The 15,975-nt window shown below is 50.2% G+C and overlaps 1 protein-coding gene across 10 annotated transcripts in view; it reads left to right on the forward strand.

The window, feature by feature from the left end:
* Positions 1–6,064, forward strand: part of DAB2IP (DAB2 interacting protein) — a 189,727-nt gene extending 183,663 nt beyond the window's left edge. For 9 of the 10 annotated variants that reach the window (XM_077850520.1, XM_077850521.1, XM_077850519.1 and 6 more), the window contains 2 exons: positions 1,989–2,076; positions 2,959–6,064. In XM_077850520.1, the coding sequence (XP_077706646.1) occupies positions 1,989–2,076; positions 2,959–3,126 (256 nt within the window). In that variant the 3' untranslated portion in view covers positions 3,127–6,064. The remainder of the gene's footprint in view (positions 1–1,988; positions 2,077–2,958) is intronic. The other variant, XM_077850518.1, reaches the window with a different exon arrangement.
* The last annotated feature ends 9,911 nt before the right edge of the window (positions 6,065–15,975 follow it).

The following is a 15,975-nucleotide window of genomic DNA, read 5'->3' on the forward strand; positions in this document are numbered from 1 at the left end:
TCTGTATGTTTGGTGATTTTTGGTTGGATGCCAGACATTGTGATTTTTACATAGGTATGGGATGTTTTGTGTTCTTTTAAATATTTTTTGGGCTTTGTTCTGGGATACAATGAAGTTATTTGGAATTAGCTTGATTCTTTGGAGGCTTATGTTTAAGCTTTTTTGGGGTGGGTCTGGGCAGCCTTTAATCTGGCCTGATCTGGTTTCTGCTGAGTCAGTTTCCTTCTGGGTATTCTACTTTATGTCCCTGTGTTAGTATGTCTTTCTACTCTGCCAGGTAGATGTGTGAACTCTTCCTGAGGTTGTTTTGTTCTGATGTGTCAGTGGTTCCTGCCCCTGCTTGGATGTGTTTTCACAGGCACGCAGACCAGTCCTCAGCCAAAGACTCCAGGGTCACTCTCAGGAGATATGTGGCGTTCTCCCTGTATCTTCCTCTTCTTGGGTACCGCTTCCCTGGGTCTGTTTGACTCCATGGACTCTGTGATGTTACTTCCCTTCTTTTGTTTGGCTTGGACACTCCAGGCAGTGGGCAGGGCTCTGCTTATGTGTTCCCTTCTCTTAGGACACACTGCCTGTTGCTCAGTGTCTGGAAACCATTTTTTCATATATTTCATTTGGTTTTGTAGTACGTTTCTTCTTGTCGTTTGATGGCAGGAGGATAAATCTGGTCCCTGTTATCCAACCCACTGGAAGCATAGTCTTTCTCCCCTAGTGTAATTTGCCTTACTATTGACACTATCCAATGCCGCTCTTCTCTCCATTCCCTCCTCCTTGCCTCTCACAGACTTTACCCAATGTCTGATCCTCCTGTGACAAGGACAACAGCCCTTGGCATGGCTCCTCACCCCTTTGTCCTGATCAGTGCTTGTTGACTTCTCACAAGAGCCCTGTAGGTTCCTGCCCCAGCACCGTTGACCTCCCCATGCTCTTTCTGTGTCAGGGACTCAGTGCCTACCCAGGGCTTAGGGCACTGCTCTGCGGGCATGGAGAAGTTGTACAAGTAGAGATGGGCATGAATCCTTGGGAGCAGGCGAGCTTGTCTGAGGAGAGTGTGGAGAGCAAGAACAATGGGTCTGGGGCTACCCCCTGTGGAGCCCGGACATTTGGGGCGGGGGGTGGGGGTGGGTGGGTGGCAGACAGGACAGGTATCTGCAGAGCAGTGACTTGCCAGTTGGGAGGCAAACCCAGAGAGTGTGGGATCCAGAAACTAACAGAAGCGCATCAGAAGGTGGGTGTGAGCCACTGTGATTGACAGGTGTGTGATGAACCAGCGAGATGAAGCCAGGAAGGGTTTCAGGGAAAGAGCAGCTAGTGGCAGATGCACACATGCCTTAGCTCTGAGCTTCTGCAGATGGTGTTCCTCCCATCTTCCCTGCTCATTACTGCACCTTCAGACCTTGCTTGTACCCCACCCCACTCTCCTGGACAGTTACCTACTTCCTGTTCTTTGTTCCCATGGCTTCCAGGGCCTCCCATGCAGGGCATGGCCACTGTCTTCCTGTCTCTATTCCTGCTGCCTTGTGAAGCTTTCGAGTGATGCAGATCTATACTTTATTCATCTCACTACGTCAAGTGCTGGGCACATCTTGGCATAGCCTTGATCATGCCAAGTGGGTGGAGAAAGCCCTAGAGCCCTTCAGGGTTTTCATCTTCCCACCCATGCCATGCGCCTTATGACGTTACATCCTCTGCCTTGCTCTGGGAGGTAGTGAAGATCTAACCCCCACTCCCACCCACCGTGGCTCCTGGAAGAACATCAGGAAATGGACAGCTCCAAGGGTTTCTGGGGGATTTGGGAACAGTCTGGAGCATATAAAGTGTAAGGAAAGAGCAGACCCATCTCATGTTCGTGGCTGGAGGCCAGCGGGAGGGGCTCTCCTAGCATGTCCCGTCTGTGCAGGTATGACCACTTCTTCCTACAAGGCCCCACCCCACCTCCTTAGCTCTCTCTCAAGCACTAGCTTGACTGTTCTTGTATCTGGTCACAGGTTGATGTCAGTGGAGGAGGAGCTGAAGAAGGACCATGCTGAGATGCAAGCAGCTGTAGACTCTAAACAGAAGATTATTGATGCCCAGGTGGGTTCTGGCCCTTTGGTCAGCCATAGGTGTTCAGGGCCTGGGGTCAGCAAGGGGGTGACTCTGGCATTGCTACATCCTCAGTCATACTCCCGCTGTAAAAGCCAAGGAGGAACAGGAGGCCGGGATCTCTGATCTGAGAAGTCAGGCTTGGAGGTCTCCGTGTACCACAGACTCACTAGGACAGGCTATGAAGGGTGGGACAACTCCTTCTCTACTTGGTGGGTGCCACCTTTCACCAACAGTACCAGCCCAAGAGTAGAAGCTTTTGGGAGAGGATTGGGGATGGCTTGGGGTGACAGCGGGCTGGGCAGATGGAGCAGGGGGGTTCTCGCTCAGAGCTATGGCTTCCCAACTGCACTGAGAGAGGAGATGTGTAAGAGGCTCTGGATTCCATCCTCTTTAACTGCACTCTTTCTCTTCCTCTCACTCACCTGGGAGTGGGGCCAGGCCTTGCTCTGGCAGGAAACAGCACAGACCAGCCAGGGGCTGTGACCTCTACATCACCCACACACGCATGCATATGTGTGAGGGCACGCACCCCTGGGCTCCGGCCACCCCTGGGGCTCAGGCAGCTGATGGATGACACCACTAGGGCTGTTCTGTTTGGAGAGAAGCAGCGATGTGTGAGAGACCTAGGAAGGCAGGCTCAAGGAGGTTTGGGCCACAGCACTGAGGCTGCGTGCTCTGCAGCCTCCTCCCCAACACACCCATGGCCCCCACCCATGGCCTTGGTACCTTGACCCTGCCCCTTGCACACTGTGCACTCCTGGTCCCCCCACACCTCCCCTCAGCACCCCTGGTGGGCACGCACAGCCCCAGGGACACCCTGTCCCGGTCAGCCCCCCCTGTGTCCCCAGCTCATGCCCTCTTTGCCCCCAGGAGAAGCGCATCGCCTCACTGGACGCTGCCAACGCCCGCCTCATGAGTGCCCTGACGCAGCTGAAAGAGAGGTACAGCATGCAAGCCCGTAACGGCGTCTCCCCCACCAACCCCACCAAATTGCAGATTACTGAGAACGGCGAGTTCCGAAACAGCAGCCATTGTTAACTGCCCGAGGAGGGAGGACTGGTGGCCCGGGGCAGGCTTCACCCAGGGCCTGGGGAGGAGCGCCCCTGCAGTCACAGCCCCAGCGTGGGGGCGGGAGGCCCAGGCCCCCCCACTTCCCTCCACCTGCGGTCCAGGAGGTACCACGGAGGGAGCCTCGACAGACTGACACTGCGTGGGCCTGCTCCCCTCTCTTCTGGCCCGAGAAGCGAGTTCGGTGCAGGCCAAAGAGACTGCACGTTGGGGGCACAGGGGGCCTGCCAAAATATGTCTCTGTTGGTTATTGAATTTGGTGTGTGTCACCTTTCTTTCTTGATCTGGCTGAGTGCGTGTAGTCCCTACACCCTCCCTAGGGAGGGAGCACCCGCAGAGGTGGAGGATGAAAGAGGTGGGGGCCCAGGCCCCTGCCTTGGGGGACCTGCCTCTCAGTTCCAGGGGCTGATTGGCTGGTTGGCAGGCAGGGAGAGGGTGGGAAGGATGGAGCCATTGGAGTTCCTGTCCCCTGCAGGGCTCCACCCTGAGCACCTGCCACTGCATGCTGCCTGTCCGGGGACCCTCCCTGGCTGTGAGGAACCAAGGATTCACCCCTGTACCTGCTCCCAGATTCCTTGCACCCCCCACCCCTTCCTTATTTGTTTTGCCAAATAGACCCAGTGAGGATCCTGGCTCTTTTTACTGGGCCCTCGTCTCTGTGGGAAGGATCCAGAGCCTCTCTCACTTGCCACCTGGGCCCAGGCTGATACTCCAGGGCTCCCCAAAGCCAAAGATCTGGGTGGAGTTGGCCCCGATGGCGCTGTTCCTGGTACCTGCCCTTCTCCTGGGGCCAGTGCACCAGGGCACGGTGGCCTACAGGGAGTGACCAGCTGGTGCTCCCCCTGAGAGAAAGGCTGATCTTCCTTGATTGATGGTTAAAAGAAAGTCTAATGCCAGCAGGCCCTGAGAAGGTGGATAATTGTGATTTTTTTTCCTTTCACAGTATGCATTAGAAACAAAAGCCCGCTTGCTCGCTTGCTGGAACACAGGGGCCTTTTAAATTGAGCGTGCGCACTGCATGGGAAATAGCGGCCCTGGAGGATGTTAGACTTGCTCCCTCTCCAAGACAGCAGCGGCCTGCACCAGGCCCCGTGCGTGCGGCCGCCTCCTTCTCACCCTTCTCGGGCCCCAGCCGAGGACCCAGGCGCTGCAGACAGGAGAGGGGCACAGCTGGGGCCGGTTTTCCTCAGCTCTAGGCTGTTCTGTGGCTTCTCAGCCCTCCCTGCACCCCCCCTCCCCTTGCAGGATGTAGATGGGCAGGAGCTGGGGTCTGTCTCGGTCCCTTCCTGTTCCCAGACCCAGCCCTGGGTAATCTCCAGCAAGAGCTGGGTGTTTGCCCCACAGCAGAGCCAGGGCTTTGCGAGCCACAGGAGCCACCCCTCTGCCTCAGCCTCAGGAAGCTGAGGAGACCCTTGGAAAGAGCACTGAGCCCTTCCAGCCCCTAGGGCCAGAGGCACGCCTCTGCCAGGGGCCGAGGTCACCACAGAGCCTACCCGGTTGGGGCGTGCAGGAAGGGTGGCCCAGACCACACTGCACCCCATCCTGGCCCGTGCCCTGGGAGGGGCTTCTTAGATGCTCAGTTAGGCCAGAGATTTGCTGGTGAGGAGAGGGCAGGCCCCCAAGGATCACAGACCTCAGGAAGGCAGGCCACAGGAGCAGGGTCTGGCCCTAGTGATGTCCTCTGGTTTGGTCTTCTCCCCCCACTGCCCTGCCAGCCCTCCCCTCCTCCCCCCACCCCTCTCCCATCGATGCCTCAATGCCTCGTAGAGCAACCTCGGACTGAGCGCCTCTTAGCAATACGGGGGAGGTTCCCAGGGCCCCAGGGCTCGGACAGCAGGGTGCAGGAGGCCAGCGTGGGTCTGGTGCTGGCGGCCCTTGGCATGGGTTGTGAGCTCTCAGGCCGAGAGCCTTATTTACTTAGTGCAAAAACTGTAAAAGTGTACAGACTCTCCACAGATTTTTATCTGTATTGCAAGTCTGACAATTTTTGTAAATGTTCTTGGTGTTCGACTGTAATGTAACTATCTCACCTAATGGTTGTACATAATCCTTTAGTCCTGGTGCTGCCGAGGGCTGCCCGGGACCGCTGCTCTCCGATGGTGTGTATTTTATTTTTTAATCTAGAGAACAGTATTGGGCAGAAGGAAGAAGTTTGGGATCTGGGTGTTGGGGTTTTTCCCCACCCATGGCATTCTCTTGCTGGCTTTGCAGCCTGCAGCCTGGGTGGGGTGCTGGGGACACGTGCCCTGATGGGGTCAGCAAAAGGGCCCCAGTTCCCCTGCCCCCCAACAGTTGTGTCCCAGTGTTGGGCCGTACTGGGGGAGGGCCAGCGGGAGGGGGAGTGGGAGAAGGCAGCTTTGCTCTGGGAAGATAAGCCCCTGGGTTCCCAGGGCCCCAGGCCCAGAGTCTGCTGGAGACCTCCCTCCTCCTCCCCTGCTAACACAGAGAGGCCTGACTTTTTTGCTCAACTTCTATGTTTAGGGTGAAGGAAACTGCCAAACTTCCTATAAGTGAAAACTTTTTTTCCGACTGCCCAGAAAGGGGGGTAGGGACCAAGGCCAGAGCTCCACATGCCTCCTCCCTTACGGAACGTCCACCCCGGGGTACGCCTTTCTCCCTGCCACCCGCCCATCTGCGGAAGGCAGGCTGTCCAGGGAAACAGCCCCTCTTTTCTACACCTCCAGCCCAAAGCCGCCCCCAGCCCCACACCACCTCCTTGCTCTCCCTTTTGTAAGTATGTGAAAAAGAAAAAAATGCAAACGTTGGAGTCTTGGCTGGAGCTCCTCCTTCCAGCTGTGACTTTCAACTATGTAATAATGTACAGAGAAAGTTGTTGGTGTTCAGTGTGGCTGTGCAATTTCTGTACATTTGCAATTAGAAATATTAAAGATTTATTTAGCTATTTTAAGCCTGACTCGCCTCCATTCAGCTGCGTCTCAGGAGATCTTCCAGGGGTACCTCTTGAGTTGTGGGCTTCTCTTGTCCTTAACCAAGGGGCAGAGGCACTGGGTTCCCCCTGGTGGTAGTTGTGGATTGGGGGAGAGCCCTAGAAGCAGCACAGTGGTGTCTGCTTACCCAGTCACCTGGCACAGTCTCCTCCAACAGGCTGGGGTGTCTGTGCTTAGGGAGTGGAGCAGGGCATGCTTCAGGGCCCTTCCTGGACTCTGATAAGCTCCAAAGCGAGTTCTTTGCTGGTCTCATGCCTCCAGGGGATGGGGTGGCCTCTGCACTTACTGCAGTATCATCATCTCCTGCCAGGCTCTGCTTCAGATGCCTTCCTTTCACTAAAGTCTGACCCCAGGGTAGGGAGAAAGTTGGTGTATGTCACCAGCAGGTCATGGCAGAGCTGGCTAAGCAAACCAAGCTCCTAAGGCCTGCCAGTCCCCAACTCGTGGGGCTCTCACCGGCCAGACCCATTTGCAAGGCCACACTCAGGGCCCCTGGAACAAACCAGCCCCCAAATTCCTTTGGCTGCACCCACGCCCGTGGACCTTGCAACCCTGGGCCCTGCTCAGCAGGAGTTGCCACCCACTAACCCCTAGGGGTCAACACTATACTTACATGTGGCTAAGAGGAGGCATGCCTGAGGCCTCAGTCCAAACCCTCAAGTGACACAGGGGTCCGGATATCACAGGGCAAAGACATGTCTTGTCAGATCACCTGCACAGGTGTCTCTGGCTCCTGCCAGGGACTTGGACCCTGACTGTCTAGCATTCCCAGAGAGAAACCCCAGGAGTGCTCCTGCTCCCCAAACCCATGCTCAGCCATTAGGACACATTAACCCTGTCCCCTGCCCACACCGCCACCCCCCTCCCCGCTCTCCACTGGCCACCACCTCGACACACACACACACACACACACACACACACCCCGGCCCCAACTTTGCCCTCCACCCACCGGCAGCCTGGGCCCTCACCGCCCCCCTCCCCCAGGCCTCTGACTCTTAACCTCTGATCTCCTGCGAGGACCCCCCCTCCCTCTGTCAAGCCCTCCCCCACTGTCCTCTTCAACACCCTGACCTTAGACCCTTTCCCTCCCAGCTTCACCCCTGTGGTCTACCCCTTCAGCACCCCCTTTTGACAATATTCTTTGATCACATCACCCTGAGTCTCACCATGGCCTGTGCTCTCTGGGTGGCTGAGCGCAGCAGAAGGAAACCCCCCCCAGTTCACACCAAGCCCCTGTGGGTTCCTGAGTCCCTCCCCTGACCTCCGCTGTGGGGAAGCCAGACCTGTACCTCTTCTCCCATCTCCCACCTGATGCCCTGCCTGCACGGAGGGCCATCCTCCTGCCCTGTGGGGAGAAGACTCCTGCATTGACCCTGTGACTCTTCCCTGGCTCACCCCCAGCCTCCACTGCCTGCAGCCACAAGAAAGGAGGTGACCCTCTTCCTTCCTGAGGCAGCCCCAGCCAGGGCCCTATCTTCACCCTTGCTGCCTTAACCACTCCTGAAACTTCAGCTCCACTGCTCTTTCCCACAGCCTCTGAGGTGCTCACCTGCTCCTGGGTTTTCTGGGTTTTCTTCCCTCCTTCAGCCAACCTTCTTTAAAAGTGTGCCGCCAAGGGGACCCCGTGTCCACCTCCTCACTTCCACCCACTGTCACCCGGCTTCACCTCCCACACCACCACCCCGTCACCAAACCCATGGGCCCCCTTTGAGTTTCCGTACCCCTGTCCTCAGTCTTCAAGATCAGGGAGCACCATCCCTCTGCTAGGGCAGCACCATGCAAACAACATAGGATGTGAGGAATCAGCTATGAAATGAGACAGAAATCATGTTGACAGCGTTTTTAACAAGTGGACAAAAGCCCTGCATTAAGGAGCATGAAACAGCAAAAACTGGAAATGCAAAGGGGAAAAAAAATCAACAGGAATATGATTACCACCGGTATTAGTTTATTACAGATCAAGGAGCCAATAAGAACCCCGAGGCTTTTAATAATTTATAATGTTTAATAAGCAGAGATACCTTGCTCTTGCCCTAGAGAGAGCACCTTCTTTCTGAGTATGCCGGGAACATTACCCAAAGTTAACTAGGTATCGAGATGTGAAATCCTCAGAAAGTTGCCCAAAGACACAGCTGGGGCTGCATTCTGTGCCTTGAAGCAATAAAACTAGAAATCAATAATAAATGTTTAATCAGGACAGAGGAAAAAAAAAAAGCTACTATCAGGAAGTTTAAAAAAAAACAAATATTGAACCAATAGAACTAGATTTTTGAAAGAAATGTGTTCTCATTAAACAAAGCGTATTGACCATATGCATTTATCTGTTTAACTGTCCAAATGCTGCCATCCTGATGGAAAAGGACTGGAAAGATGATCACAAGTGAGTGTTGGAGACATCAGTAAACGGGAGAATATGAAAAGCCTTGGCAGATGGAAGCTGAGGAAGGAGACAGAGGAGCTGGAGGTGCACGCACCCAGCAGCCCCACTCGAGAGGCTCTGGTTGGAGTAGGAGGCCCCAGCATGATGGGTGCTGAGCCAGGGCACCAGGTGGGAAAGAGGAGAGCCAGACCCCAGCCTCCTCCCCAGTTCTGCACAGCCAGGAAATTTCTTTTCTCTTCTCCTTGGAAGGAACTGGATGTTTATTCTCTGGAGGAATCAAACCAGGTATGTTCTAGACCTGGGGGCACCAGGCAGAGCACAGGGCTCTGTGAGGTGTAGGATGTGGGCAGGTGGGAGGGGGTCAGGTGAGCCCCTGCTCTCAGGAGTGCTTGCCCCACAGGCACCTGCACTGCTCCCAGAATGCCAGGAGCCCATCCCCCAGGCAGCTGACCTGAACATTCTTTGGAAAACTGGCTTTGGAAGAGAGGCCTCCCAATGCTACCCGGATACAGAGGCTGCATCCCTGTCCCTGCATCCCATAATGACACTATGCACCTCAGGTGCGTGGGAAAGCAAGGCTAGATGGGACCGCCCCCAGGCCCACCTCAGAGAGTCGAGGAAAGCTTCCAGTGAATAAAAGGAACTAATAGGAATTTCTCTGGGCATTTGCTTCCGTCGTCCTGGCAATAAAGCCCCCTATTTGCAAATACAACAGCTCAAGAAAAAAGGAAGAAAAGAAGGGAGGAAGAGTAAGAAAAGAAAGAAAAAAAGCTTCCAACATCAAAGAGAGACTAAGCCAACCAGCCCAAGAACAGTAACAGGAACTAGAAAAAAAAATAATAACCCCAAACTATAATATCATCCTGGAGCTAAAATAAGGACAGGGTGTCATGAAAAAGAAACCAAGACCAAGAAAGAAGTATCAGATTCTTAAAAAAAAAAAAAGTATCAGATTCTTTACAAAAGTAAAAGTAAAATCTATCCAGAAGTGATGGAATACAAAGTTGAGGTGTTCTTCCAGAAAGTTCAACAAAATATATAAGCAGAGAATGGGATGAAGAGAAGGGGAAAAAAAAAATCTAGAAGCTCCATCCAGCAGGTCCCAACATCCAACTACTGGGAATTCCTCAGGGAGGGAAAAGGGTAAAAAGGAAGGATGAAAATGATCAAAGGAATAACACAGCAGGTTTTCCAGAGCAAAGGGAGAGTTTCCCGGTTGAAAGAACATGGCACGACTGACCGAGATGTCCCCTTGCGGGCCTCACACTGTTTCCGATCACGGCAAGAGTGGAGCCCAGCTGCCCTGGCCTTAGCCTGGAGCCCAGAGGAAGGAAGGGGTGGCTGAGTCCACGGGCCTAAACGAGGAGCCCAGGCTGTTCCTGAGCGGTCCTGGTGGGGATTCGGTGAGAGGTCCCAGTAAGAAATGGGGAGGTTTCAGGGAGGCCCGTGAGCACCATCTGGCCACGGCCACGGTCAAGACTAGCGAATGCCCTGCAGGGCTATAAAATCACAGCCGTGGGGCCGCATCCTGACCTGCCCCCACATGGAGTGGACACAGAGTGACTTCCCGCACAGCTAGCATACCTCAATAGTAGATGGCAAGTCAGATAAAAATGTGTACATACTCCCTAGAGATGGAATAGTCCTGGGCCAGGCGTCTTAAACAGTCCTCCAGGGGTACCTGGGTGGCTTGGTCAGTTGGGCATCTGACTTGATTTGGGCTTAGGTCATGATCTCAGGGCTGGTGTGGAGCCTTGTGGTGGGCTGGTGCTGAGCGTGGAGCCTGCTGAGAGTCTTGCCCTCACCCTTGCCCACCCCGATCCCTCCCCACACGCATGCGCTTTCTCCCTCTAGAAAGAAAGAAAGAAAGAAAGAAAGAAGAAAGAAAGAAAGAAAGAAAGAAAGAAAGAAAGAAAGAAAGAAAGAAAAAGGAATAAAACTTAAAAAATAAAACAAAAAAACCCCAATACTCTAGGGGACACTGGGATGATAAGCTGGCTTCTTTTGCCTTAATTCCAAAGTTGGATGCCTTTCCTGAATATTCCCTGACAATGCAAAGCTCAAAGCCTCAGTTACCCGACAATGTAAGTGACTGAGTGATGGAAGCAGGCCCACCTGGGATGACTCTCAAGGCATCAGGTAGGGCCTGTGGTGAACTGAAAAGCACCTCCCCCTCTCTACAGGTGTGACTCCCTGTCAACAGGAATCACAGCCACGGATTGACATCCCCACCACTCTTTTCTCACTGATTCCCAAGTTTTTATACCCAGCTTCCTCTCTCTGAGCCCCACATGCACAGGCCACCCAGCCACTTAGCATCGCCGCTTGGCATCAGGTTCGATGTGTCCAAGACGGAGCTCTTGATTCTTCTGTCCTAAATTCTCTACTGTCCTCCCCATTGCTCATGCCAGGAGCCAGATGTGACTTCTTGATTTTTGTGCATGAAAAAGAGGATGCGTAGATCTAGAATGATGGTCACTACGCTGTGTGTGAACAGCAGGAAGGAGATCTGCATAGCCCCAGTCCGTTCGAAGGAAACAAATTACTTAGTGATACGGACGAGCCATGTAGAAGCAAATGTGCTGCTTACTAATGATGACTTCCTGTGACCAGTGGGGCTTGGCAGGATGGGACAGAGGGATGTACACCTTCTACTGTCTACTCTTATTATTGTTTCGATATTTTGCAACTGGTTTTCTTTTTTTCTTTAAGATTTTTATTTATTTATTCACGAAAGACAGAGAGAGGCAGAGACACAGGCCGAGGGAGAAGCAGGCTCCGTGCCGGGAGCCCGATGTGGGACTCCATCCAGGGGCCCTAGGATTACGCCCTGAGCCAAAGGCAGACCCTCAACCACTGAGCCACCAAGGCATTGCTGCAACTGGTTTTCATTGCTTGTTTTGATATGGAGCCATTAAAAACAAGTAAAACAAAACAAACAAAAAAAAATTAAAAATAAAAACAAGTAAAACATATCTATATAATGAAAAGCTATCGCTATGCAGCCATTAAATCTGTAGAAGGACAAGTGACCGTGAGAGCTGTTAATACTCTATTTGGTGTAAAAGCTGATAACAGGACCGTATGTCCAGGAGGAGTTAAGTCTAGTTCTTAAAATCTATTTGCAAAAGCAAATCTGGACTGAGAGGCAGGGGAGTGTAGGTAAGAGCTTGAGCCTGTGTGTGGAGGGACCCTGGGTTTCGGTCTTCATGACTGGGTAAGCCGTGCAAGCTTAGGGGGATGGGTAAAGTCCTCTCAGCCTTGATGGCCCCAGCGATAAAGTGGGAACGACGGTCTCTGTAACTGTCTGCCGAGGTGTCGCTCCTCACTCCTGTACTTCCACCACTACTAATACATAAATCAATGTTACCTACTCTCGGAACAATCACAGTCATTCTAATAAAATCTTAAGATAATAATAACTATTATTAAGGACATACACTGAGGTGTTCACATGGACCAACGGGTGGTGAGATAATGAAAGACTTGTATTTCTCTCTGTCTGTCTGCCTCTCTCTCTCTGCTTATCAGTATTTTCTGGATTTTTTTTTTCCGAACATAGTTTTGTTTTTATAATAAAAACACATTGGAAAAAAAAAGACTGGGCAGCCCTGGTAGCTCAGCAGTTTAGCACCACCTTCATCCCAGGGCGTGACCCTGGAGACCCCGGATTGAGTCCCACGTCGGGCTCCCTGCATGGAGCCTGCTTCTCCCTCCGCCTGTGCCTCTGCCTCTCTCTCTGTCTCCTCTTTGTGTATTCTCATGAATAAATAATAAAATAAAATAAAAAGATAGGTACTATTTAAAAAAAAAAAAGAAAAAAAAAAGACTGTCTCAAGCCAATAGCCAACATCACCCTTAAGAGTAGAACCGGAGACCTTCCCAATGAGGTAAGAAGCAAGACCTTCACATGTCAGCGGCAAAATGCAAGAAATTAACTATAACCATTGGGAGAGAGAAGGCAAATGATGGGGCTGTCTTAAAAATTTCACTGTGAATCAGCCAAAAAATGGTTAGAATTCAGTAAAGTGTCTACTTATGCAATAAATATACAAAATTGAGACTCTTCTCCAGATACCAGTTGGTGCCTGTTAACAGAGGGGGCCTGTGCCTTTTGGGAGAGGCAGGTGACAGGGGACCTCACACCTGAACAACCCAGCAAGGCTGTCCCCACAGTCTGGGTGGTGACCAGACCCCTGGCAAGGGGAAGAGCCTGTCTCCAGAGCACACCCCCCAGTGCACCAGATCCTGATCCTATTATCTGATGAATGGTACAATGATGATATACTGTCTATTGAGTTTGTATTAAAACGTTCATGTATGCAACATCAATGTTTAAAATTCACTGCTATTTTTGTGACTCTCTTTTGGCATTTCTTTGTTTCTATGTATCCTTGAAATGTCCAGGAAACAAATTAACTGAGGATATCTTGCTCTCTGAGAGACCCAGCCAGTCAGAAGCATAAAAAAGCCCTTTCCCGGGGATCCTGGGTGGCTCAGCGGTTTAGCGTCTGTCTGCCTTTGACTCAGGGTGTGATCCTGGAGACCCGGGATCGAGTCCCACGTCGGGCTCCCCGCATGGAGCCTGCTTCTCCCTCTGCCTGTGTCTCTGCCTCTCTCTCTGTGTCTGTCATGAATAAATAAATAAAAATCTTAAAAAACAAAACAAAAAGCCCTTTCCCTGAGGATGATGCGTCTGACTTTGGCCACGCCCTCCCTGCCAGCCAATAACTCTAGTACAGTGACAATGAGGGGACCAGGACCCCCACTCACCTGGGGCACAGGATCCCTGGGGGAGGCTGTGTGGGGTCCCTGGAGGCCCATACTTGGTGGTGTTCATACTTTGCTGGCACATGATGTTGGGGCTTCCTGCACCGCAGTCACAAGTTGGGGATTTCCCCCGTAATTCTGATTTAGCTCTTTGGAGAATCTCTGGACTGTTTTACTTTTAAAATAAGTTTCTAGATTTGGGACACCTGGGTGGCTCAGTAGTTGAGCATCTGCCTTTGGCTCAGGTCATGATCCCGGGGTCCCGGGATGGAATCCCACATCGGGCTCCCCACTGGAAGCCTGCTTCTCCCTCTGCCTGTGTCTCTGCCTCTCTGTCTTTGTGTCTTTCATGAATAAATAAATAAAATCTAAAAAATAAAATAAGGGATCCCTGGGTGGCTCAGCTGTTTAGCGCCTACCTTTGGCCCAGGGCGTGATCCTGGAGTCCCGGGATCGAGTCCCACGTGGGGCTCCCTGCGTAGAGCCTGCTTCTCCCTCCTCCTGTGTGTCCGCCTCTCTCTCTCTCTCTCTCTCTCATAAATAAATAAATAAATAAATAAATAAATAAATAAATAAAATGTTTCTAGATTTTAACAAATGCTTGTGTTTAAAAGATTAGTTTTTTTAAAATGATAAAACCATGACTCTCACACAAATATAAAACGAACATATGTTTAGCATTTTTTGACCCATTAATTGATGAGGAAACGTGTCAGTTGTCACAACCCGTTCAAAAGAGAATTCAGAGAGCCACATTTATATAGGGAATCACAACTGCTGAACAAATTTTACAATTAGATGCAAAACTAGTCTATCTATAGGGCCATAATCAAGTACATTCCACTGCATGCGATTTGGATTTCTGCAAATAGGGAATAAGAATCATTGGGATGCCTGGGTGGCTCAGCAGTTGAGCGCCTGCCTTTGGCTCAGGGCGTGATCCTGGGGTCCTGGGATTGAGTCCCACATCGGGCTCCCCGCAAGGAGCCTACTTCTCCTTCTGCCTAAGTCTCTCCTCTCTCTCTCTCTGTCTCTCATGAATAAATACATAAAATCTTAAAAAAAAAAAAAAGAATCATATGCATTTTAATCAGAGTTTTGTGATGGAGGGAGCTGTAAAGTAGCTGAAGGACAATGAAAAGCAGTTTATGGGTCCAGGAGTTGTGGGAATCTTTGTTCCTTATTTTGAATTCTTTTCAGGAATTTTCCTGAAAAATAACAACAAACAGAAACATACAAAGTTAAGAGGGATTCCCTCTTTCACGAATCCCTTTCTCTATGGAAATCTTTTGTTAACAGCTGATCGAGGACTCTGATGGACTTTACTCCTGAACATACAAACTAATATTTTTAAGACAAAAAAATGCAATCACATGACACATCAATGGACAGTTTGCTTTTTTCACTTGGCAGAAGATTATGGACTGCAATTCATGACAGATGTAATTATTTTTTTGAGTTATCGCTGTCTCCCTGCTGTCCTTTCTTTCTTTCTTTCTTTCTTTCTTTCTTTCTTTCTTTCTTTCTTTTTTCTTTCTTTCTTTCTTTCTTTTTTCTTTCTTTCTTTCTTTCTTTCTTTCTTTCTTTCTTTCTTTCTTTCTTCTTTCTTTCTTTCTTTCTTTCTTTTTCTTTCTTTCTTTCTTTCTTTCTTTCTTCTTCTTTCTCTTTCTTTCTTTCTTTCTTTCTTTTTTCTTTCTTTCTTTCTTCTTTCTTTCTTTCTTTCTTTCTTTCTTTCTTTCTTTCTTTCTTTCTTTCTTTCTTCTTCTTCTTTCTTTCTTTCTTTCTTTTTGCTTTTTACTGATTATACTTGCACATAGTCTAAAATTTTAAGCCCTGGGATCAAACAAACAAACAAACAAACAAAAAAACAAAAAAACCTTCCGATTTGGAACAAATTCACACTTAACAGTGAATTTACTAAAATCAACAGTGCAAAGAACACCCAGATTCTCCTATTAACGCTGTTACTCCATTTGCCTTATCATTTGGTCTCTCCTCCCCGCTACAGCCCTGCAATCTTTTCCTGAACTCTGAAGATAAGTGACATACGCCATGGTCCTTTACCTCTCAGTATTTCAGCATGCGTTCACTACGATTAGAGATATTATTTTGCATAATCACAGGATAGTTATCAACCTCGGTCAGTTTCACATTGGTGCAAACTGTAATCTAACATCATATTCCAATCTTCTCCGTTGAAACGGTAATGTTCCTTTATAGTGTTTTTCCCTCCAGCACAGAGTCTGGTTTAGGGTCAGAGACTGCATTTAGGTGTCACATCTCTTTAACCTCTATTAATCTAGAATATTTCTATGACTTTTCTCTATCTTGTGGCATTGAATTTTGGGAGACTGCAACCAACAATTGCCCTCCTCTTTCTTTAATAGAAAAAATATTGCAATTTGTCTGATATTTCCTTGTGACTAGTTTCTGGTTATTCATTCTGGGCCAAAATACTGCAAGGAGCGTGTTCTTCTCGGAGTAACACATCTGGAGATACATGATGCCCATCTGTCATTTACTGATGTTAATTTTTATCATCTGATCGAGGTGTGGTCCTATTTCTCCACAGTGTAATTACTGGGGTTGTGAGGAATAAGCAGTCCATGGGGAGACATTTTGAGACGGTGCAAATATCCTGCTATTCATCAAGATGTCCCCTTAGATTTAGCAAGCATTAACGATTCTTGATTGATTCAGCCTTTACTAGGATGGTTGTGA

The sequence above is a fragment of the Canis aureus genome, chromosome 16 (assembly GCF_053574225.1).
Source record: "Canis aureus isolate CA01 chromosome 16, VMU_Caureus_v.1.0, whole genome shotgun sequence".
NCBI lineage: Eukaryota > Metazoa > Chordata > Mammalia > Carnivora > Canidae > Canis > Canis aureus.